Here is a 25,503-nt window from a genome sequence, read left to right as displayed (position 1 = left end):
CCTGGAGCCTGGAGCCTGGAGCCTGGAGCCTGGAGCCTGGAGCCTGGAGCCTGCTTCGAATTTTGGGTCTCCCTCTCTCTGTGTCCCTTCCCCGCTTGTGCTCTCTCTCTCACTCTCTTTCTCTCTCTCTCAAAAATAAACATTAAAAAAAATTAGAAAAATGTAAATAAATAAAAATAAAAGAAATAAAAGAAATAATATCCACAGATGGGGAGCCTGGGTGGCTCAGTTAAGCACTGACTTCAGGTCAGGTCATGATCTCACAGCTTGTGAGTTTGAGCCCCACAGAGCCTGGAGCTTGTTTCAGATTCTGTGTCTCCCTCTCTTTCTGCCCCTCCCCTGCTCATGCTCTGTCTCTCTCTCTCAAAAATAAAACAGGGGCGCCTGGGTGGCACAGTCGGTTAAGCGTCCAACTTCAGCCAGGTCACGATCTCACGGTCTGTGAGTTCGAGCCCCGCGTCAGGCTCTGGGCTGATGGCTCAGAGTCTGGAGCCTGTTTCCGATTCTGTGTCTCCCTCTCTCTCTGCCCTTCCCCCGTTCATGCTCTGTCTCTCTCTGTCCCCAAAAAAAATAAATAAACGTTGAAAAAAAAATTAAAAAAAAAAAAGAAACATTAAAAAACCATTTTAAAAAATCCACAGAATATAACATAATGGATACTTTTCTATTTGTTTCTTTCTAAGTCAGATATGATTTAGAGGTTGGCTGTATAAAAGGTAGACACTGTCAATAGTTTAATAATAATGGGTACTAACCCAAATCATTCTATGTCAAGGAACATTATAATATCACTGCCCTTTAATCTCGATAAAAATTAATATATTGGCAAAGCCATTATTTAAATACTTTCTCTCAGCCATCTTGAAACAGCTATAGTTCACTTGACTCACATGCACATAAACCTTTATAATGAACCACTGCCCCAGTGAAAAAAGTCTTCTCAGAGACAAGTGCTTCTTTATATTATCTAGACATAATAATTTATTATTAGTCAAAATCACTTAAGCATCAAAACTGTATCAAACAAATTCCATATATTGGCCATAGAATATAAGATAAGGATAATGTTTTATTTAGTTATCAATAGTGTTCACATCCCTAGAATCCAATCCAGACTATGCCTCAGAATTAAAGCTAATGTATGTAGGGAGCATGCAACTCTTGATCTCAGGATTGTGAGTTCAAGCCCCATGTTGGATGGCTTTAGAGATTACTTAAAAAAATAAAATTAAAAAAAAAAAATAAAAAGCTAAAGTATGTGACAACAGAGCCCCAAAATACATAAAGCATAAAATGACAGAAATGAACAAAAAGACAATTTAACAATAATATTTATAGGCTTCAATACTCCACTTTTTTTTTTTTAATGTTTATTTTTGAGAGAGAGAGAGACAGAGCACAAGCAGGGAAGGGGCAAAGAAAGAGAGGGAGACACAGAATCCGAAGCAGGCTCCAGGCTCTGAGCTGTCAGCACAGAGCCTGATGCAGCGTTCGAACGCATGAACTGTGAGATCATGACCTGAGCCAAAATCCGACACTTAACCAACTGAGCCACCCAGGCGCCCCAATATTCCAATTTCAATAATGGATAAAACAACTAAGGAGAAGATTAGCAAGAAAAAAACATGAACAACACTGTAAGTCATCTAGACCTAGCAGATATTTACAAAACATTCCATCCAACAGCAGCAGGATTCACATCCTTCTCAGGTTTTATGTTAAGCCATAGAACAACTCTCAATAAAATAATTTAAAAGGATTGAAATCTTACAGCGGAATGAAATTAGAAACCACTAACAGAGGGAAATTTGAGAAATTCAAAAATATGTACAAATTAAACAATACACTAAATAACCAAGTAATAAATCACAAGAAAAATTAGAAAATACTTTGAGGGGCGCCTGGGTGGCGCAGTCGGTTAAGCGTCCGACTTCAGCCAGGTCACGATCTCGCGGTCTGTGAGTTCGAGCCCCGCGTCAGGCTCTGGGCTGATGGCTCAGAGCCTGGAGCCTGTTTCCGATTCTGTGTCTCCCTCTCTCTCTCTGCCCCTCCCCCGTTCATGCTCTGTCTCTCTCTGTCCCAAAAATAAATAAACGTTGAAAAAAAAATTTTTTTAAAAAGAAAATACTTTGAGACGATTAAGAATGTCAGCACCTGGCTGGCTCAGTTGGTAGAGGCATGTGAGTCTTCATCAGGGGTGTTAAACTTGAACCCCACGTTGGGTGTAGAGATTACTTAAAATATTTTTTAAAAAAGGAAGCAAACACAACGTATCAAAACTTTAAGGATATCGTAAAGACAATGCTTCAAAGGAAATTTATAGTTTTAAACACCTACACATTTTTTGAAAGCAAAATTTCAAATTATAATCTAACTTTCCACTATAATCTAACTTTTCTAGTAAGAAACTAGAAAAAAGGGCCCCTGGGTGCCTCGGTTAGTTAAGTGCCTGATTCCTGATCTCAGCCCATGTCATAATTTCATGATTCCAGAGTTCTAGCTCTGCACTGATAGCTTGGAGCCTGCTTGGGATTCTCTCTCCCTCTCTCCACCCCTCCCCCACTTGTGTTTTTCCTCTCAAAATAAACTTAAAGAAAAAAAAAAAAACTAGGAAAAAAAAAAAAGGAGCAAGCTAAGCCCAAAGTAAGGAGAAAGAAAGAATGAAGATTAGAATGAAAACAAATTAGAGAAAACAACAAAACCAAAAGGCAGTTCTTTGAAAAGATTATAAAAATTGACAAACTGTTATTTAGCTAGACTGACCAAGAAAAAAGATTCAAATTACTAAAATCAGAAATGTAAGTGGGAACATTATTAATGGAAACAAAAAATGACAATACTATGAATAACTGCACACCAACAAATTAGACAAGCTAGATGAATGGACAAATTCTTAGAAATAAACTACCGACTCAAAAAGAAACAGCAACTATGAACAGACCTATAAATAAGAGATAGAATCATTAATTTTTAAACATCCTATCCAAACCTAGGTCACCAGTAGCTTCTACCAAATATGCAAAGAGGAAATTAATGCCAATCTTTCACAAAAATTAAAAAAAAAAAAGAACACTTCCCCATTCATTCTATGAGGCCAATATTACCCGGATACGAAATCAATGACATCCTAAGAAAACTACAGACCAATATCCTTTATGAACATACATGAAAACTCTTCAACAAAATACTAGCAAACCAAATCCAGCAACATATAAAAAGAATTATATAGTATGAATAAGTGAGATTTATTCCATACCTGCAAGGTGGGTTCAACACATGAAAATCAATGTAATATATTAGTGAAAGGAAAAAAACTACATAATCTCAATAGACACATCTGACAAATACAGCATCTGACAAAATCCAACACCCTTTTACAAAAAAAAAAAAAAAAAAAAAAAAAAAACACACCTAACAAACTAGGGATATAAGAGAACTTCCACAACCTGATAAATGCCACCTATAACAAACCCTAAACCTAAATGTAAGAGCTAAAGGTTTTAAAAGAAAACACAAGAGCAAATCTTCTTGACTTTAGATTAAGCAGTAATTTCTTAAGTAAGACATCAAAAAAACAAGGGATGAAAAAAAACTAGATTAATCTTCATCAAAATTTCAAACTTTTAGTGGCGCCTGGCTGGCTCAGTCAGTGAAGCATGTGACTCTTGATCTCTGGGTTTTAAGTTCAAGCCCCACACTGGGTGTAGAGATTACTTAAAAACAAAATCTTTAAAAAATTAAAAATTTTTGTGTTTCAAAGGATACCTTCATGAAAGTGAAAAGACAACCTACAGAATGGGAGAAAATATTTGCAAACCATAGCTGATAAGAGACTTATAAAATGTATAAAATCATATAGGATATATTCAAAAACTCTCGCAACTATGGGGCATCTGGGTGGCTTAGTCGGTTGAGCGTCCAACTTCGGCTCAGGTCATGATCTCGTGGTTGGTGGATGCGAGCCCCACATCAGGCTCCATGATGACAGCTCGGAGCCTGGAGCCTGCTTCAGATTCTGTGTCTCCCTCTCTCTCTGCCCCTCCTCCCCTGCTCACACTCTTGTCTCTCTCAAAAATAAACAAACATTAAAAATTTAAAAAAAAAACAACTCACAAACAAAAATAAAACACCCAAAACCAAAAACTCCTGCAACTCAAATAAAAAGGCAAATAATAATTTTAAAAATGTTAACTATACTGGAATTAAAATAAAATAATAAAAAGAGACAAATAACCTAATTTAAAAATGGACAAAGAATTTGAAAGGCATTTCACCAAAGTAAATATGCAAAAAGTCAATAAGCACCTGAAAAAATGCTCATTAGCATCAGTGAAATGCAAATCAACACCCTGATAAGATATCACTTCACAACCACTATGATGGCTAGAATCAGAAAGACAAACAATATCAAGTGATGGATAGGATGTGAAAAAATTGGAATCCTCACACATTCCTGATGGGAAAGTAAAATAGTGCACCCTTTTGCAAAAACAGGTTGGCAGTTCCTCAAAAAAAGGTGAATATAGAGATATCATATGACCCAGCAATTTCATTCCTAGGTAAATACCCAAGAGATTATGTCTATACAAAAATGTGTACACATATGTTCAAAGCAGCATTATTTACAGTGACCAAAAAGCGGAAACAACCCAAATGTCCACTAACGAAAGAATGGATAAATAAAATATGGTATATCATTTAGTAACAAAAAGAAATGAAGTACTAATATATATTACAATATGGATGAACCTTGAAATTATTTTGCTAAGTGAAAGAAGCCAGATGTCATTTATATGAAATGTCCAGAATAAACAATTCCATACAGACAGAAGATAGATTAATGGTTGCCAGGGGCTGAGGAAAGATGATGAAAGGAAGCAGGAAGTGGCTAGTAATGGGAATGGGTGTTTTTTAGGGGGGTGATGAAAATGTTTTAAAATTAGATAGTGGTAGGGGTGCCTGGGTGGCTCAGTCGCTAAAGGGTCCAACTCTTGGTTTCAACTTAGGTCATGATCTCACAGTTCCTGAGTTCAAGCCCACATCGGGCTCTGCACTGACAGCACAGAGCCTGCTTGGGATTTCTCTCTCCCTCTCTCTGCCCCTCCCTGGCTTGCCCTCTCTCTCACACAAAAAAATAAATAAACATTTAAAATAATAATAATACAATTAGATAGTGGTGATACTGTATTGAATATACTAAAAATCACAATACATTTTAAGCAGGTGAATTTTATAAAATGCGCATTATATCTCAATAAAGCTATTTTTTAATGAATTAAAACTAGAAAAAACTATTATTTCTAATCTGCCTGAACTTAATATGCATGCTTGGCCATGTCCGTCAATCTGCCTTATAAAAACCATTGTCATGAATCTTCAACTTTTAAATATTTCCTTTTTTTTTTTAATGTTTATTTATTTTTGAGAGAGAGAGAGAGGACAAAGCATGAGCAGGGGAGGAACAGAGAGAGGGAGACACAGAATGTGAAGCAGGCTCCAGGCTCTAAGCTGTCAGCACAGAGCCTGACGCAGGGCCTGAACTCAAGAACTATGAGATAATAACCTGAGCCGACGTCAGCAGCTTAACCAACTGAGCCACCCAGATGCCCTCATGAATCTTCAACTTTATTATAAAATAGAAAAATTAGCAACCAGACTTCTGGAAACAAATTCATTTTAAGGGCGATAAAACTATTATTTTTCAATGATATCATATTTTTCAAAATATTTGTCAAACGCCAACTATAATAAAATTGCTTAGTTTCTTCAGTTTTTTTTTCTAAGTTTATTTATTTTCAGAGAGAGAGAGAGAGAGAGAGAGAGAGAGAGAGAGAGAGAGAGAGAATCCCAAGCAGGTGTCACACTGTCAGCACAGAGCCCAACACAGGGCTCAATCCCATGAGCCACAAGATCATGACCAGAGCCAAAATCAAGGGGCAGAGGCTTAACCTGCTAAACCACCCAGGCGCTCCAGGAGTTTTCAACAAAGGAGTTTATAGTGTTTAGCAAAACTCTGTATTAGGACTTCCAGCTCAATAAATGGCATATTTTACTTGTTTGGTTTGTTAATCAGGGACTAATACTCTATAATTGCCCAATAGAGCTAAGCAACAGAATTTTAAACATTCGTGAACATTTCCCAAGCTTGCAGTTTCATAAGAAGAACCTACATTAAGCACTGACATTTTTGTCAAAATTAGGCTTTCCACAGGAATTTACCATCTTTTAGCATGGTGTGACTATACAAAAGTTGCTAACTTCTTTTTACCTATTTTTTCCTCCTCCAAACTGGGGATAAGAAAAATATCTGCCCTAACCCTGATTTGATCGCTATGAAAATCAAAAGAAAAAGCACTCTGTAGGATATAATTATTACCTCCCCAAATGAAAAACCTGGTCAAGGAGACAATTAAAATATCAAACAGTCTGAAAAAAAACATAAACCTGGGATGGGTGTGGCGTGAGGTGCTACACTGGGGAAACAGATATGAAGGTTTGTTTCCTTCAACAACAAAAAGTAGTATGTCATTGGATTTGTAAAGCTTTTTATCAATTATTTTATAGCAAACATTAATAGCTCTTTAAATCTAAAGGATCATTAACAGTGATAATCTTTCTGGGCAGTTAAGAATTTGTTTTTGTGCAAGACAAAAAAATTGAAAAGGCTGACTTCAAAATTATTTTCCTTAAAGCTTTCTAAGTAGTAAGTCACAAAAATGTCATGCTGACCTGCTTAATGTTATTTTTGAAATACTACTAATAATATTTAGTTAGGCAAAGTAATGCCTTCTCTAACATACCCTAAGCAAACTATACTAAGAATACCATGCTAGGAAGACATCCACACTTGTCATTAAAGAAACACCAAAAAGACAAATAGAACCATGAAGTAACCTGAAGTTGCCAGCTAAAAAGGTACATTCCAGGGGTAAAGATACATTCCATACATCAGATTACCTGACAGTTACATGAATTTATAAAACATCATGATGTCCTGTCTGCATCACCACTCCACCCCTATTTTAAATATCTTATAAAAATTATTTTTGTAAAAGGAAAAGCTCTGACAAGCTTGTATTGAATACAAAATTGAAAGAATAACAACAGAAAAGGGAACACACCTAACAATAAGGGAATTCTGGAAGTATGTTCACAATTCAAAAACTCAAACATATTTTCTGGTCAATCTTCACAATCAAAGACAACCCATAAATGGTAAGGAAGACACTGGTTTACATCAATTGTATCCTCAAAACATCCAATGAAATAAAGTCAGGGGCTAAAGGTAAACAACTCAAAAAATGCACAATTGTGATACTTCAAAGTAACAGAAGGGAAATAACACCTAAATACCGAAAATAAAGCTCATAAATTCAAAGACTGTTGAAACTCATCCAGGGCAAGAATGTTACACTTGTAGATATAGGAAATTCCTTCCCTTGGGCACTTGTAAATTTGTGCATGAACAGAAGGAAAGTCTATCTTTTTGACCAGTCTATGAATTCATTCAAGCATGTATCTATTCAAACATATATTTAGTAATCACCTATTATATATGCTCAAGAGCTGTGCTAAGAGCTCTGAAAATAAGAAACTTCCAGCCCAATGCAGGGAGGGACAAACAATACAATATAATGCATGACAGGTGGGTGCTAAGAGATACAGCATTTAATTTTTTTTAAGTTAGTTTTTTTAAGTTAGTGTGTGTGTGTGTGTGTGTGTGTGTGTATGTATGTATGTCATCTCCATACCCAACATGGGGCTCAAACTCAAGACCCCAAGATCAAGAACTGCATGCTCTCCCAACTGAGCCAGCCAGGCACCCCTGACACACACCATTTAACTGAGAGGAAATAAGAAAAATCAAGACAGTACCTGAGGTGAATGTGGAATCTAAGAAATGAGTTTGCTGCCTAACCCATTACATTTAAGCTTCTCATGTTGACTGATACAGACTAGTCTTTTATTGATGCTATTTTTAAAAATTACATAAGTAAGTAAAATGTCTTAAGGGGTGTCTGGGTGGCTCAGTCAGTTAAGCGTCTAACTCTTGGTTTCGGTTCAGGTCATGATCTCACAGTTTGTGGGCGCAAGCCCCATGTCAGGCTCCGTGCTAAATTTGGAGCCTGCTTGAGATTCTCTCTCTCTTTCTCTGCCCTTCCTCCACTCTCACATACAGTCTCTCTCTCAAAATAAATAAACTTTAAAAAATAAGCAAATAAAATGTCTTAAAAATTGAATGTATTTTACCTAAACAAGCATATGTGTAACAAAGATTGGTCTTGAAAAAGGAAATTCAAGTATATAACCTTGTTTGTTTTTAAAAAAAATTTTTAATGTTTGTTTATTTGAGAGAGAGAGAGACAGAGCACAAGCAGGGGAGGGGCAGAGAGCGAGGGAGACACAGAATCCAAAGCAGGCTCCAGGCTCTGAGCTGTCAGCACAGAGCCTGATGCGGGGCTCAACCCCACAAACCGTGAGGTCATGACCTGAGCCGAAGTTGAATGCTCAACCGACTGAGCCACCCAGGCACCCCTGTTTGTTTGTTTTTTTAATATTTTTATTTTATTTTTGAGAGAGGGAGAGAGACAGAGTGTGAGCAGGGGAGGAGCAGAGAAAGAGGGAGACACAGAATCCAAAGCACATTCCAGGCTCCAAGCTGTCACCAAAGGGCCCCATGCAGGGCTCAAACCCACAAACTGTGGTATCATGACCTAAGCCAAAGTCAGACACCCAACAAACTGAGCCACCCAAGGACCCCTAACCTTCTTGATTTAAATAATTTTAGATATGGGGCACCTGGGTGGCTCAGTTCATGGAGTCTCTGACTTTGGCTCAGGTCATGATCTCACACCTCTGGGTTCAAGTCCCGTGTTGGGCCCTGTGCTGACAGCTTGGAGCCTAGAGCCTGCTTGAGATTCTGTGTCTCCCGCTCTCTCTCCACCTCTCCTGCTCACACTCTGTCTCTCCTCACTCAAAAATAAATAAACATTAAAAAAATAATAATTTTAGATAAATAAAATTAATAACTTAAATGACCAAAGTACCAAAATATGTCTCAATACACTAATCTATCCAATGAAAGGACTAGTTTATAAGATCTCTAAGTACTCTATGGCTTCTAAAATTGACTTTGAGGGGCATCTGGGGACTCAGTCAGTTGAATCCAACTTCGGCTTGGGTCATGATCTCACGGCTCATGGGTTCCAGCCCTGCATCAGGCTCTGTACTGACAGCATGGAGCCTAGAGCCTGGAGCCTGCTTTGGATTCTGTGTCTCCCTCTCTCTCTGCCCCTCCCCCACTCACGCCCTGTCTCTCAAAAATAAACATTAAAATTTTTTTTTCTTAATAAATAAATAAATAAATAAGTAAGTAAATAAAATTGACTTTGAATGTTCTATCTGTTGGTTGGTCATTATTGGTTTTTGTTTGTTGTTTGCTTGTTTTTTAGAGAAGTCTGTGCCTTTATTGGCTGAACAGACTACTTCAGAGGGATAAAGCAGGAGGAGTGAGTGGTGAGTGGCCCCAATGCCAGGCCTGCTGTGCTTCACAGGCTTGTAGGTGATGGAGAACTTGCCCAGGTAGTGGGCAATCATCTCAGACTTAATTTCCACCTGGCTGAAGGTCTTGCCATTTCAGGTACGGTTGCTGTTCTAACAAATTACAAGAATATATCCCAAACATTTATAATTAGTATGCTCAACTGGAGATTAATTTATTTCCCAACACACACATTAAATTAATTTTGAAATCGGTCTATATTCCAATATACACTGAGTGCTTATATCCTGTCTTTACAACTTCTCCCTCTCATAGCCTATAAATACCTTCAGGTATCTTTTAGTATGAGCTATCTTTTAATCTTTTAATATTAACCCTTCTCCTTCAACTCTACATTCTCTTTAAGTTATTACCTTTTGCCTTCCCTTCACAGCCAAGTTCTTAAAAATAAAAAATAAAAAATCTACGATCTATACTCACATTTTCAATCCACTGAAACTCATCAAGTTCATCAGACTCTAACTGCCAAGCCCAATAGATCTTTAAATCCTCACGGGAACCAACACAGCTGATCACTCCTTTTTAAAACTCTCCTCCCTCTCTTCTTTAAAACTTGATACTTTCTACTGATTTTCCTCCTCTGCCTTTGCCTTCTCTGTCTTCTTTTGTGGGCTTTCCCCCTGTGTGTCTCTTAAATATGATTTTTATCCATACATGTTCTCAGACCTCTTCTCTCTTCACTCATTTTCACTGGATGGTCTCATCCACTCTCATGACTTTATTTCTTCTTAAAACCTATTATCTTTTCTGTATTCCCTCTCTAAATAAAGCTTTCACCATACATTCAATAATCCATGGCCATACACCTAGGAACCATTCTCTTCATAAAGTATGTCCAATCAATGTCAACAATTCTGTTAATTACTTCTCACATCCATTCTTTCTTCTTTACTCCAGATATTATAACCCTAATTCATACTGTGATCTCTGGCTTAGATTTATTCAATGGTTTCCCAAATGGTATACCTGTCTCCATTCTGGCCTACCTCCAATCCATCTGTTACACTGACACTGAGCTTATTCTAAAAGCTCAAATATGGACCAATTGGTCTACTATTTTAAACTCTTCACTGGTTCCTCAGGCCCCACTTAAAAAATGTAGCTCCTTTAAATAGTATATGAAGCTTTTCTTCATCTGGCCTCATACCTAGGTTTCTACCTCAACTGCTGGCCTCATCCTTTTCAACCTACAAAACTACCATGCCACACTATTTGCAGTTCCCCAAATATGACATGTTGCTCCACATACTTCCACATATTTTTGCCCAGACTTTCCTTTAAGATATCCCTCTCTTTATTATCTTCATGGAAAACTCCTGCTAATTATCAATCTCTTCAGTAAGTTCTTCCGTAAACAAGCATCATCTCTTCAGTAAACTCTTGGTAGAACTGATAATCCTCACTAAATCTGGTGCATTTACTTACTCACATGATCCCCTTTCCCAAAAGTCCTTTAATTTCCTGATGGCAAGAATGTCTTATTCCTTTTTCTATCACCAGCAATTTAGGCACAGTCTTGCCAGAGTGAAATGTCAATAATTGTTGCTAAATGAATAAATGAATGAATTAAATACTTCACAGGGCCCTACTAAGAAAGATAACTATTCCTTCTCAAAAACTTATTGATTAGGGGGCACCTGGGTGCCTCAGTCAGTTAAGCATCCAACTCTTGGTTTCTGCTGGGGTCATGATCTTGCAGTTCATGGGTTCAAGCCCCAAGTCGGGCTCTGCACTGACAGTGTGAAGCCTGCTTGAGATTCTTTCTCTCTCCCTCTCTCTCTCTGCCTCTCCCCTGCTCTCTGTCTCTCAAAATAAATAAACAAACTTTAAAAGGTTGGGGGGGGGCAGGCTATGTGGTTCAGTCGGTTGAGCGTCTAACTGATGCCCACTCGGGTCATGATCTCACAGTTCCATGAGTTCGAGCCCCACTTGAACTGACACTCTGCACTGACAGCACGGAGCCTGATTGGGATTCTCTCTCTCCCTCTCTCTCTGCCCCAACCCTGCTTGTGATTGCTCTCACTCACTCTCCAAAAAAAAAGCTTACTGATATGTAGTAAAGGATGAGAAAGACATATACTCTTGAAAAGTTAAATAACAATATAAAGTACAAGTCAGAATTTTAAAAAAATTACAGAATATTAAAATGGAACAGATGTACAAATATAACTGTTATAAAAACTCAGAGGAAACAAAAATCATTGCAGCTTAAAATAATCTGAGAAGGCACCATGGAAAAGAGTATTTTGAATACTTTGAGTATTAAGAGAGAGGTAGGGGCGCCTGGGTGGCTCAGTCCATTTAGTGTCTGACTTTGCTCAGGTCATGATCTCAGCTCCTGAGTTCAAGCCTCCCGATGGGCTCTGTGCTGACAGTTCAAAGCCTGAAGCCTGCCTCAGATCCTGTGTCTCCCTCTCTGTCTGCCACTCCCCTGCCCATGCTCTATCTCAAAAATAAACATTTTGAAAAAATAAAAAAAAACTTAAAAAGGAGAGTGGTAGGAGTTGGGGAAAAAAGAAGGGGAAATGAATCTTTTTTAATCTATAAAAATTGAAACTAATCCTAGGCTGTTTCAATGTATACAATTGTTATATCATAAAACAAAAGTATGTTTCTGCAGGAAAAAAAACTGAGCTTTCCTGATTGACAAATCCATTCAATGAATATATATTTGAGCTTACTATAAGGCCAAGAACAAATTGAGAAGAAGACAGGGAGCTAGAATGAAAGACTTCATAAGAGCAAGATTTGGGGTAAAATCTCATAACAAACATAATTATAATAAAAAAACCTCGGGACGCCTGGGTGGCTCAGTTGGTTAAGTGTCTGACTTCAGCTCAGGTCATGATCTCATGGTTCGTGAGTTCGAGCCCAGCATCAGGCTCTGTGCTGACAGCTCGAAGCACGGAGCCTGCTTCTGATTCTGTGTCTCTCTCTCTCTGCCCCTTGCCTGCTCACACTCTGTCTCTGTCTCTCAAAAATAAATAAACATTATAAAAATTTTTTAAAAATAAATAAATAAATAGCCTCTACAGAATTCATACTTATAATAGGATATAAATATTTATCTCACCAATATCTAAGCACCTGTTTTGTTATCAGCACAAGTCTAAGTCTTGGCAAGCACACAGGCAAAATCCTGGCCTTCTTGGAGCTTACATTCTAATGGACAGAAATGGATAATAAACAACAAAAGCATGTAAAATATGTGACATACAAGATGATAAATGCCAAGGAGAAAAATTTTTAAAGAAAAGGAAGAGAAAGGTTATAATTTTATTTTTTTTAATTTTTATTCATTTTTGAGAGAGAGAGAGAGAGAGAGAGAAAGAGAGCTAGACAGAGTGTGAGCAGGAGAGGGGCAGAGAAAGAGGAAGACACAGAATCTGAAGCAGGCTCCAGGCTCTCAACTGTCAGCACAGAGCCCTACGCGGGGCTCAAACTCAGAAACCATGAGATAACGACCTGAGCCAAGGTTGGACGCCCAACTGACTGAGCCACCCAGGAACCCCAAGAAAGGTTATAATTTTAGACAGGGCAGTCAGAGAAAGTCCCACTGAGAAGGTGACATTTATGTCAAAACCTAAATGTCAGGACAACTCTAATAATATCTAGGGGAAGACAGTTCCAAGCAGAGGGAATACCAAGGACAAAGCAAATTAAGGGAGAACACTAGATAAGCAGGAGGGGTTTATGAAAGGGATCAGATTAAGGTTGGCCAATGCCAATTATTTCAGCAAAAATCAATACAATAAAATTTTAATATACTAAAAGAATCTTGATTATCCATCTAGAATTTGCTATTAAGGAATTTAATCTGTGACACAAACTTATTTCTATTTTCAAATTTCACTTATAAGGGATTTTAATAATGGACTACACTAAATGAAATCAGTCCCACCTCACTCCAAAGGCAGCCCCAAATTTCACACAGAAACTACTGGATGATAAGACAAATGTACATAATACTACAATGCTATTAAACTTCTAATTGCTTTCAAGAGTCTGCTGAAAATATTCCACCAATCCTAAATTTATTTACTGTTTCCCAAAGGAGCTAGTCAAAACAAAGATTTTTGTTGCAAGAATCTCACAGAATTTAAATGTCAAAGATCAACTGCTATGCTATTTTAATTTAAAGAGATTTGTTCAAAGTAAAAAAGTATGGAATGTTAACCTTAAAACTATTTTTTTAAGTCACCAGGGTATGAGTCAGCAGTAAAATATTCAAACTAAAAATAAGAACAGGTGCACTATACTATTAAAACATTTTTTTAACGATTAAGTCAGTTAAACATTCAGTGGAGTTTACCTAACCAGGTTGTTGAATTTATGGAAGTTTAAAAACCAGGTAGGTAATTTTATAAGGTTAAAAGTTCAGGCTGCTTGAAAGCATCCAAGCACAAAATGGATGAGTTCTCAAAGTGTGGTCCTGGACTCCTAGGGATCCTCAAAACTCTTCTTGGAAGTATGAAGTCAGAATTATTTTTATACATATATTGAAATCATTATGTTGTACATATGAAATTAATATAGTATAATGTATTAATTATATCTCAATTTTTTAAACTATTTTCATAACACTAAAACATAACTTCTTAGTATGTTTTTTTCATTGTGTTGACATCTGCATGATATACATATTTGCACACTGCAAAAGCAAAGGAATGTAGAAACGCTTGCACCTTTGCACGAATCAAGGCAACAACACCAAACTGTACTAGTAGTCATATTCTTCACAGCCACACACTCTTCAGTTTTAAAAAATGCCAGTTTCGGGGCGCCTGGGTGGCGCAGTCGGTTAAGCGTCCGACTTCAGCCAGGTCACGATCTCGCGGTCCGTGAGTTCGAGCCCCGCGTCAGGCTCTGGGCTGATGGCTCAGAGCCTGGAGCCTGTTTCCGATTCTGTGTCTCCCTCTCTCTCTGCCCCTCCCCCGTTCATGCTCTGTCTCTCTCTATCCCAAAAATAAATAAAGGTTGAAAAAAAAAATTTAAAAAAAAAATGCCAGTTTCAATTGGTCAACAAAGCAATAAAAATTAATTTTGTCAAATTTTAATTCCTGAGTAAATGTCTTTTTAATATTCTGCATGACAAAATGAGAAGTACCAATAAGCCATGTCTGCAGCATACTAAAGTGTGATGCCTGTCTCAAGAAAGCACCTGCACAGTCACTTAATATTTGAACTCAGCTAGCCAATTTTTCTGTGGATATTATCTTGACTTAAAAAAAAAAAAAAAAAAAAAAGAGGGAGTAAGAAAGAAAACTAAAGTAACAGAAGGAGGTTCAAAGAAGATAAATGAAATATAAAATATGCTTCTAACCCTTCAATAATTGATCGCACATCCTAGAAGACATTTAAACTTAATCTTATTTAGGGGTGCCTGAGTGGCTCAGTCAGTTGAGTGTCCAGACTTCGGCTCAGGTCATGATCTCACAGTTGGTGGGTTCGAGCCCCGCATGGGGCTTTGTGCTGACAGCTCAGAGCCTGGAGCCTGCTTTGGATTCAGTGTCTCCCTCTCTGCCCCTCCCCTGCTCACACACACTCTCTCTCTCTCACTCTCACTCTCAAAAAATAAACATTAAAAAAACATTTTTAACTTAATCTTATTTATATGTCTGTCCCTTCAGTGACTCATAATCTCAATCATCCTGCTGTGTTCTAGAACATGCTGACTACTAACTCTTGAACCGAACCTGAACTGTTAAACTTTTCTGTTGGAAGAATCCATAGGGTTCTAGACCAATGTGGTAGTATTAGCAGCAGAGCCTCAACAGCATCATATGGAAGAGTAAATCCTCAGATTGAAGTGAGTGGCCAGAAGATCACTATGGATATACAACCCCATGAACTCACCTTGCATCTCTCCTTTACTTACTCTCAATAGCGATTCCTGTGGACCTCATTGACCTAACTCTATCAAAAATTTTCCAGGTTTCAACTGATTCGTTTCCTTTTATGCATGCACATGTATGTAAACACATAGGCACACACACAACACCCACCTGAGCAGACTGTTCAGGGCTCCCACAATCTTTCCAGTGAGACTTTTATTTCTCTAATGCTGAGTCAAAGGAGATCAATGGGGCTCCTTCATCAAATTGCTTGTCTTTTCTTTTTCCCCCAGTGAGGTCTTTTATTCTTCTCTTGTCTAATCATATCATTAATTCTTCCATAAGTGGTGATAATGAACAATTTATTTCTGACGTTAATGGGAACCGTTTAGTGTTTCACCATTAAGCTTGGTATGTTTTTTAATTATATGCATATAACTAAAAACAAGAGGCCCATAGCTCTAATGAAAAATAAGAAGAGTCCAGTACTACTTAATATTGTTATTACTGTCCAACATTGGCTTATTCTTAATTTATTTTTTGGATTCCTTTTTTATTATTATTATGGAAATATGGACAGTCCCTGGCACAAGCTGGTAGCCCCAATGCTAAAATTTTCTTAGGAAAAATGCTAAAACTTTCTTAGGAGACTATTCCCAAAGAAGAACACTCCAGTATAAAGATTCTGATTTTTGAAATGTGTGAGAACAATGCATGTAAGCACAAATGGAAGTGGCTAGCTGTTATACTGCACTTACTCCCTACAGAGAGAAACTAATAAACAATTAGAAACTAAGTGTCAAAGCCAGAGGGTTCCCTGGTAGCTGAAAAGAGGTCCTTATCATCTACAGCAAGAGAGTTCCAAAAGATAAAGACAAATTCAGGATAGCTAATGCAATGCTTCAAAGATGACTAAACTTAGCCGGGGGCAGGTTTGTTATGCGAAGGTCTGGGTCCTGGTTTGGAAAACATGGAAGCATGATAGATGGGAGAGGGACATCTAAAATGGTTGCCCCAGGGGTACCTGGGTGGCTCAGTCAGTTAAGCGGCTGACTCTTGATTTCAGGTCAGGTTTCTCATGATTCATGGGTTCAAGCCTCACGTGCACTGTCAGTGCAAAGCCTGCTTGGATTTTCTCTCTCCTTCTCTCTCTACCCCTCCCCTGCTGGTGTGCTCTGTTTCTTTCTCTCTCAAAATAAATAAATAAACTTTAAAAAGTAAAAATTAATTAATTAATTTAAAAAATGGTTGCCCCCAGAGATTTTGATTCTCCAGACTCCTCTGAACTCTCAGAATCTGTAAAGATGACATTAGTACTTTCCACTCCACAGGAACACACTTCTGAGGCCTCCCACCTGCAAGGCAACAAAGGTTCCCTCTCAGGAGGTACCCCCCACCTCCACTCCTGGTTTCCATGATAATAACTAATGTTAACCCTGCCAATGATATCTTGAGCCTGATAAGGGAGAAAAGAGACAACAGCCCAAAGTTACTGAAAGAATTAGCCAACATATACCAGCAGGATCAAGGAGAACACAGTGCTGGATTTTAAGGGTACTTAATTAAGGAGACCAGAATATTAGACTTATAAGGTAAAGTTTGGAGGTGGGGACACCATCTCGGGATATGGGAAGAATCTAGGGTTTGGCATAAATTCACTGCTACAGTGACTCCTAAAAGCCTGGAAAAAATGGTCCACATTGAGTGAAACTGAAATGCCTGAATTAACATAGCAGAGGGTGGAGCACAGGAGTAAAAGGCTCAGGAAAGTGGGTATGCTAGACTGAATATATTATGTGAGGCCAGAAGACCTACCAGAAGATTACATTCCATAAGAGGGTGCATGAGACACTCTATTCACCAAGACTATCAGGAATATACTGGTGAGAGAGACACAAGCATCACAAAGAAGTAGTGGCTCTCCTCTAAAGTATACACCGTCACAGTTTTGCTCATTGATGGCAATTGGGATAATGAGGCTCCAAAGCAACAGCAACCTGGTGGTGGCACTTAAAACCAGAAGCTAGTGAGGGCGCCTGGGTGGCTCAGTAGGTTGAGCATCCGACTCTTGATTTTAGTTCAGGTCATGATCTCAAGGGCATGGGATCAAGCCCCCACATCAGGTTCTGTGCTGAGCATGGAACCTGCTTAAGATTCTCTCTCTCTACCCCTATGTCCCTCTCTCTTGGAGAGAGTGTGTGCGTACTCTCTCTAAAACAAACAAACAAAAACAGAAGGCAGTGGACCACAGTTATCATCATAACTGGCAAGATGGAAAACAGCCAATAAACCTTGACCCACAGGGAGCTGTGAAGATAGTTAACAGAACACAGTGTCATTAAAGCAAAACAGGCAGTCAACAGTGCTGCTTAATATACAACAAAATAAAGCAAGATCATATAAACACAAGGCTGAGAGTGGTTGCCTCATTAAAATACTACTATCCCTTGCCTAATTCCTGTACTTGATCCAGTTTTCAGATCCAGACCGACCAGCTTAAAGAGATGGCTGGTTCCCTAGGAGTAAGGACCCTGCAACATATGTATTATATAGGTATAATACACAGGAACATTATATATTTATATAGATAGATAGATAATCTATATTATATAGATATACTACATTATATAGATATCTAATATTATATAGATATAATACACAGGAACATTATATATATTTATCACTTATCATTTATATATGTCATTATCCTATATAATCATTTATATCTAGATATAATTTATAAATATATAATTTATAAATATAGATATATAGATATATATCTATATAAATATAGGTTATATATAAATATATATATAATTGATTATCTAGATATATATTATCTATATTATATACATAAAGATGATAATATATATAGATAGATTATATTATATAGATAGATATACTATATTATATAGATATCTAATATTATATAGATATAATACACAGGAACATTATATATATACACATATATATGCATGTGTGTGTGTGTGTGTATATATATATATATATATATATATATACACACATATATATGATAATAAATGATTCCCCCCAAGTCCTTCTCCAATGAGACCTATGCCTATGTATTCAGGTGACTATATAGTGGGGAAATGAAAAAATCCACACATTTAAAAAACTACTGGTCACAGAGTCTGAGTTGATGTTGATATCTAGACACCTAGAACATCATTATTGTTCTGTTACAGGAAAAATATAGGAACTAGCAAAAAATGGAGTTCTGGCCAAAGTCCACTTTGGTCCATAGGTCATTTTCCCAGGTCCTGAATATAACAATGAGACTGGCATCCTTGGAAGGTGGGGTAATGTCCACCCTGGGTCCTTGACCTCTGAAATAAGAACTACCATTGAGGAAAAGGCCAAACGAAACCTGAAAATATCTAAATGTCTCCCCACCCCTTGGCCAAAATAGTAAATCAAAAACAGTATTGTATAGCGGATGGCAGAGACTAGTGCCACCCTTAGGATCTCAAAGATGCAAGATTCATGGTCCCTTTCATATGTTGTTCATATGTTTGTTCAGTGCCTCTGCAGGAACCAGATGGATCCTAGAAAATGATTAGACACTACAACAAGCTCAACCAAGTAGTAGCTATGACCACAGCCGCCCATACTGGATATAGTATGTTTGCTCTAACAGATAAATATAGCCTCAGGTACATGGCATACAGCTACTGATTTGGCAAATGAGTTCTTTTCTATCCCAATCAGAAACAGTCCCATTCACATGGAATAAACAACAGTATAAGTTCAGTTTTATCTCAGGGCTATATTAATTCTCTTACTCTATCATAATAAACTCTGAAGAGAACTGGCCTCAGAATGGCACATTGATCCATTTAATCATGCTGATCATGCAAGATGAACAAGAGATGACTAGCAGGCTGAAACACATGGTAAGATACATGTGCTCCAAAGGGCAGGAAAAAAACTACAAATATCTGAGGTTCTACCACTTCAGTGAAGTTTTAGGAGTTCAGCAGTCAGGGTCATGCCATCCCATCCCCTCCAAAGCAAGAAACAAATTACTGCATCTTGCATCTCCCACTACAAAAAAAGGAACCATAACTTTTAATAGGCTTCTTCAGATTCTAGAGGCAACACATTCTATACATAGGAATATTATGGTAATCCACATACTGAACGATATGAAAAGCTCACTGCCAGCTTTGAGTGGGGAAAACAACTCTGCATCAGGTCGAGGTTGTAGTACAAGCAGTCCCCATCCTGTTGGAGGTATAAATGTTGGGAAAAGTTGCAGCAGAGTTTATAGCAAGCCTTAGTGGGAGAATCACAATGCAGGAACCTAGAGGTCTGCAAGAGAGTCATGCTATTACAAAAACAGCTCCTGGTGTGCTACTGGGCTCTGGAAAGAGATCACTTGACCACTGGACACTATACATCCAGAACTGCCCATAAGGAGCTGCATTCAACAGACTCTCCAAGTTATAAAGTCAAGTGAGCTCAGAAACAATCCATTATGAGATGGAAATGGTACATCAAAAATCAAACCCGGGGCACCTGAGTGGCTCAGTTTGTTGAACACCTGATTCTTGATTTAAGCTCAGGTCATGATCCCAGGATTGTGGGACTGAGTCCCATGTCAGGCTCTGCACTGAGCATGGAGACTGCTTACGATTCTCTCTCTCTCTCTCTCTCTCTCTCTCTCTCCTCTCTCTCTCTCTCTCTCTCTCCCTCTCCCCTACTCACACTCTCAATATCCCTAAAAAAAAAAAAAAAAAAAAAAAAATTCAAACCCCCTAGAACCAAAGGGCACAAAACTTCCCTGACACCTACCAAAATTGTACTAGCATCCTTTCCTCAGTTCACATCTATAGCTGTTTGGGTGATCCTATATGACCAACTTAAGGAAGAGATAAAAGCCAAAGTTTGGCTTATAAATAGCTTATAAATGACTCAGTATGTGAATGCAAGCTGGAAAAAAAAACAAACAAAACAGCTTCATTACAGCCATACTTAGGGCTGACCTTGAGAGTGGAAAGGGAAAATCTTCCTAAAGATAGAGCTTTAAGTGATGTACTTAGTCATGAACTTTGTGTATGAAAAAAAAAGTAGCCAGAGTTGAGAATATATACAGACTCATAGGCAATTGCAAATGGATTGGCTAACTGGTCAGAGCCCTTCAAGGAAAAAGTCTATACAATTATTACAAGAAGTTATGGGTGGAGGCAAATGAATGCACATATGGGAGTGTGAAAATTCTTTTCACGTGTTAATGTCCCCCAGAAAGCATCCAATATAGGAGACACTGAATAACCAAATAAACAAAATGACTCAGAGAGTTGACATTAGCCACCCAGAAAATGGCATGATGGGGAAATGAATAAAGGAACCAGTGTGGCACAAAGAAGCAAAGGAAGGCTGAACTCCCATTTACCAAGGCCCAATCAGTCTACCAGCCCCTCTGAACATCCAACCTATGAGTAACAGAGACAAACACTGAGGCCCCAATATAGCACTGTGCCTCAAGCTGATCAACCACACACCACATCGTATTCCTTCCATCTTGGAAAGGCCAGCAGTTGATCCCCACAGGCATTCAATAGATACTTATTCCAGGTATGGGTTCTTCTTTCCTGTCCACAGACCCCCAGCCACACCACTAGAGAAGGGCTTACAGAGTACCTGATCCACAGACATGGAGTCCCATATAACATAGCATCCAACCAAGGGAATGAATTCACAGTGAAGGAATTGTGGCAATGGGCCCATAACCAGGGGCTCTAGTGGTCTTATCACATAACAGCACCATACAAAATCATCCAGCCTTATAGAGTACTAAAATGGCCTACTGAAGACACAGATGATATACCAGCTCAGAGACAAGGATGCAGTATATGCAATGATTCGGAGCTACGCTCCTAGTAGAAAGAACACATGGGTCTGAGAACCAAAAGGTAGAAGGAGAAATGGCCTCCACTTAGCAAAATTTCTAGTGATCTACTAGAGGACTTTGTGCTTTCCATCTTGTTAGAGATCCTGGGCATACTTTTGCCAGGAGACATGTCAAGGATCATACTGAGCTATAAATTATAGCTGGAGCCAGTGCATTTGCGACTCTTTGTGCCCCTGGACCAAGAGGCAAGAAAAGGAATCACTATCATGGCAGGATACATTAACCTTCATCCTCAGAAGGAAGCAGGTACGCTGTTACATAATGGGAACAACAAGGAGTATGTGTGGAACTCAGATGACCCACATGGGTACCACTTGATACTCCCCTGCCCAATTGTGACTGTGATCCCTCAAAAATGACGGGTGGGTCTAGGTAAACCACCAAGACCAACAAAAATTATAGCTAATGTCAAGGGGAATTTAGACTGAGTAGTGGAAGAGACCATGAGAATCACTGTGGCCCTGAGACCAGGTACACAGATGGGGACTGAAACCTGTCTCACAAACCTACTTTTTGAACTTCCCCATCAAGAAGAGAAGTCCAGGGTGCCTGGCTGGCTCCAGTTGGTGGAACATGCAACTCCTGACCTCAGAGTTGTGAGCTTGAGTCCCACATTGGGTACAGAGATTATTTAAAAATAAAATCCGGGGCGCCTGGGTGGCGCAGTCGGTTAAGCGTCCGACTTCAGCCAGGTCACGATCTCGCGGTCCGGGAGTTCGAGCCCCGCGTCGGGCTCTGGGCTGATGCCTCAGAGCCTGGAGCCTGTTTCCGATTCTGTGTCTCCCTCTCTCTCTGCCCCTTCCCCGTTCATGCTCTGTCTCCCTCTGTCCCAAAAATAAATAAACGTTGAAAAAAAAATTTTTTTTTAATAAAATCCTTAAAAAAAGGAGAAGTCCATGGACCCCTGAAAGAACTGCTCTCAGAAAATGTTTGGAGACCTAGATCCTGCAGCACAAGAAATGGACTTGTGGCAATCACTTGGATCTCCCTTAAAGAAAGAACTTGCATGTAAGGGAGGAGGGGAACAGAGGAAGGAAGGAATGGAGGAAGGGAGGGAGGAAGGGAGGGAGGAAGGGAGGAAGGGAGGAAAGAAGGACTTGCAATCAGATGCAAGGAGTACTGTTAGTTAACAGCCTCCAGGTGCAGCATGTTCATAATTCATCTCAGCTTTCCAGTTGAGGCCATACTCCTCCTGGGCAGCTCCTAGCCAGTAACAACATGGTAGGTGTACTAGAACCTGGCCATTTCTTCCCAATGCAGGACTCCTCTAACAGGTGATTTTTGCTCTGGAGCTCCCCGTTGGATTGGCTGAGTTTTTTGTGTTGGTTTTTTTTTTGTTGTTGGTGGTGTGTTTTTGTTTGTTTTTTTTTTAGATCTGCATCAAAGACTGAGACTCTTGTAGGTCAATTCAGCTTGCGCTCCCTTTCCTTTCACAGGCATTCTATTATCTACTCCCCATAAAATCTCTTGCACTAACTCCATCTCAATATCTACTTTCCAAGGAAACAAACCAACACACTACATAATCAGCTCTTTTATGAATCATGTCATTTAACCCATTAAAGTATTATGGCTATTCCCATTTTACAGACAAGAAAAGATCACACAGTAAAAGCAGTAGAACTAAAATTTGTACTCATGCAATCTGACTCCAAAGCCTGGGCTTTTAATCTCTATGCTAGCCAAGGCATCTTCAGATATTAAGATGAGAGTAATTATTTATTTTGTACAATTTTAGGAAGCAAAACAATGAAACGATAGATATTAAAGAAAAACAACATTTGGCCAAATACAAAAGATTTTTTTTGTAATAATTATCAGTAATGAACAATAGAATGAGGTCCTTCAGGAAGTAATCAGGGCCTATCACCTGAGGGTTGAAATAGTCATGGGTATTTTGAGAGTGAGGCTTTATAAAACAGATAAAAGTTAACCTAGATCAGTAAAAGATGTACTACTAAGTATTATGTGGAAAAAAAGGGTCCCCAGCCAATAAGTTGGGTAATATACTGCTGAAGAAAGTTAAACCAGTTTCTTTACTTTTACTTCTAAGTTTTTAAAAATACTAAAGTGTATTTATAAATCTCTATCTGAGGGCTATAGTATGCTGAAAAAAACAAACTTCTCTAACTAAAGGACATTTCCTTGCTCCTGGCCTAGGATGATTTAGTCCCAAACTCAAAATTCACTGATCTAAGTTCTCCAGAAACTAACAAGGAAACGAATGACAATTTTCTATGCTGGTTAACAATTTTCCACCTAGTCAAACCACCCATCTATATGTCAATATAAGCATCTCTAATACCTTGAGGGTAGAAAGGCTATATAAAAGTTTTGTCACTAAGAGGTATTTCATCCTTTTTGAATGCAAAATATGCCCTCCTTTGCTTTATCAACAAACTCTGAAGATATACAATAATGGGTTCACATTTTAATTACTGAATTCTCACTTTATGAACAATATGAAAGCTATAATTATTTCAAGTGTGCTACTGATGACCTGGTTATTTTCATATAACACAGCTCTAGGTGCATTTTTCTCACATTATACACCATCACAAGAAAGGACAGAAGAATGGGGGTAACAGGTAGGGAGGAGGAGGCATCAGTTACAAACTATTCAGCCAGTTAATTTCCAGAGTTTCAAATTTTTTTTTCAACGTTTTTTATTTATTTTTGGGACAGAGAGAGACAGAGCATGAACGGGGGAGGGGCAGAGAGAGAGGGAGACACAGAATCGGAAACAGGCTCCAGGCTCTGAGGCATCAGCCCAGAGCCCGACGCGGGGCTCGAACTCCCGGACCGCGAGATCGTGACCTGGCTGAAGTCGGACGCTTAACCGACTGCGCCACCCAGGCGCCCCAATTTCCAGAGTTTCTATGTTTTCATTTAGAAATATATTCTCTTTACTTAGTACAGGGGAAACTTTTATGGAAATTACAATCCCTTAGTCTTAATTCTCCTGTTTTCCTTAGCCACCACCCATACCTCATTGTCCCCTATTCTGGTTCTTCATTACTGATACTGTCATCATTGCCTGGAGCTGTCCGTATGCCATCTTTTCATTCAGTTCTTTAGAAACTTGAATAGAATATTAAATGTGGAAGGGGCATTAACATCTAGCCCACCACTCATTTTCAGATCAGAGAAATGAGGCCCAGAGATCAGTTATTATATTTTTCTAACAGCAAAGCAGGCATTTAACTACTTCAAAAATACATATATGAAAGCTGGAATTCCTAAAATATATGCACATACACATCTTTTTCTTACACAAAATGCTACATGCCAATAGTGTACTTCAAAGGCAAATACCACCAAAGTCCATCAACTAGAGTTGAGCTCTGCTAATAATAAATACTTCCTAAAGCACTATGAAAAATCTTAAGATAAACAAATACAGAATACATGGAGAGGTTCACATGATGAAAAAGAGTGGACTCTGTAGTTAGAGATATATGGTTTGAATCATGGATGTGGGCTTAGGAAAGTCAATAAAAATCCCCATGCCACAGTTCCCTCAGCTATAAAACATGCATGACACTATGAATATTATAGAATCATTTTAAGAATTAGAAATGACATACATGAAACACCTAGCAGAAAGATGGCACACAGTGGTCTATAAAGTTTTTATATTATACAAGTAATATAAGGTAAAAGAAATTAAGAAAAACTCCATAAACCTGGAATCTTTAAAGGACTGGATAGTGGGGCATGCAGAAACAAGTGAGGAACAACGATGTTGGAACCAAATCATGAAGGGCTGTGCCACGTTAAAGAATCAAAAAAAAAAAAAATCACAACCTTTATTTCTAACAACTGATAATCAATTTATTAAAAAGGCTGATTTAAGCATCTGTAATAGTGACTTCGACATTGACTCCTGGCTCAATACTGATGAAAGTAATTTGTTTAACGATCTCAGAACTGGGCACCTGGGTGGCTCAGTCAGTTGAGCTCCTACTTTTGATTTTGGCTCTTGGTTTGGCTCAACCTATCTCATGGTTGGTGAGAACAAACCCCACCTGAGGCTCTGTGCTGACAGCACAGAACCTGGGAATTCTCTCTCTCTCTCTCTCTCTCTCTCTCTCTCTCTCAGGTCCTCCCTTGCTCTCTCTCAAAATAAATACATAAACTTGGTGGGGGGGGGTTAAAAAAAATCTCAGAAG

The 25,503-nt window shown here is 38.5% G+C and overlaps 2 protein-coding genes across 2 annotated transcripts in view; one reads left to right on the top strand and one right to left on the bottom strand.

The window, feature by feature from the left end:
* Positions 1-25,503, bottom strand: part of ZFYVE9 (zinc finger FYVE-type containing 9) — a 202,200-nt gene that overhangs the window by 165,657 nt on the left and 11,040 nt on the right. The window lies entirely within an intron of this gene.
* Positions 16,641-25,503, top strand: part of LOC121017653 (translation initiation factor IF-2) — a 22,634-nt gene continuing 13,771 nt past the window's right edge. Inside the window, exon 1 of the mRNA XM_040456028.1 lies at positions 16,641-16,782. Within this exon, the coding sequence (XP_040311962.1) occupies positions 16,641-16,782 (142 nt within the window). The remainder of the gene's footprint in view (positions 16,783-25,503) is intronic.

This window comes from Herpailurus yagouaroundi, unplaced genomic scaffold, assembly GCF_014898765.1.
Source record: "Herpailurus yagouaroundi ecotype Mexico unplaced genomic scaffold, PumYag 77, whole genome shotgun sequence".
NCBI classification, from domain to species: domain Eukaryota; kingdom Metazoa; phylum Chordata; class Mammalia; order Carnivora; family Felidae; genus Herpailurus; species Herpailurus yagouaroundi.
The sequence above is the reverse complement of the archived record's forward strand: the minus strand, read 5'-3'. Positions and strand labels throughout refer to the sequence as shown.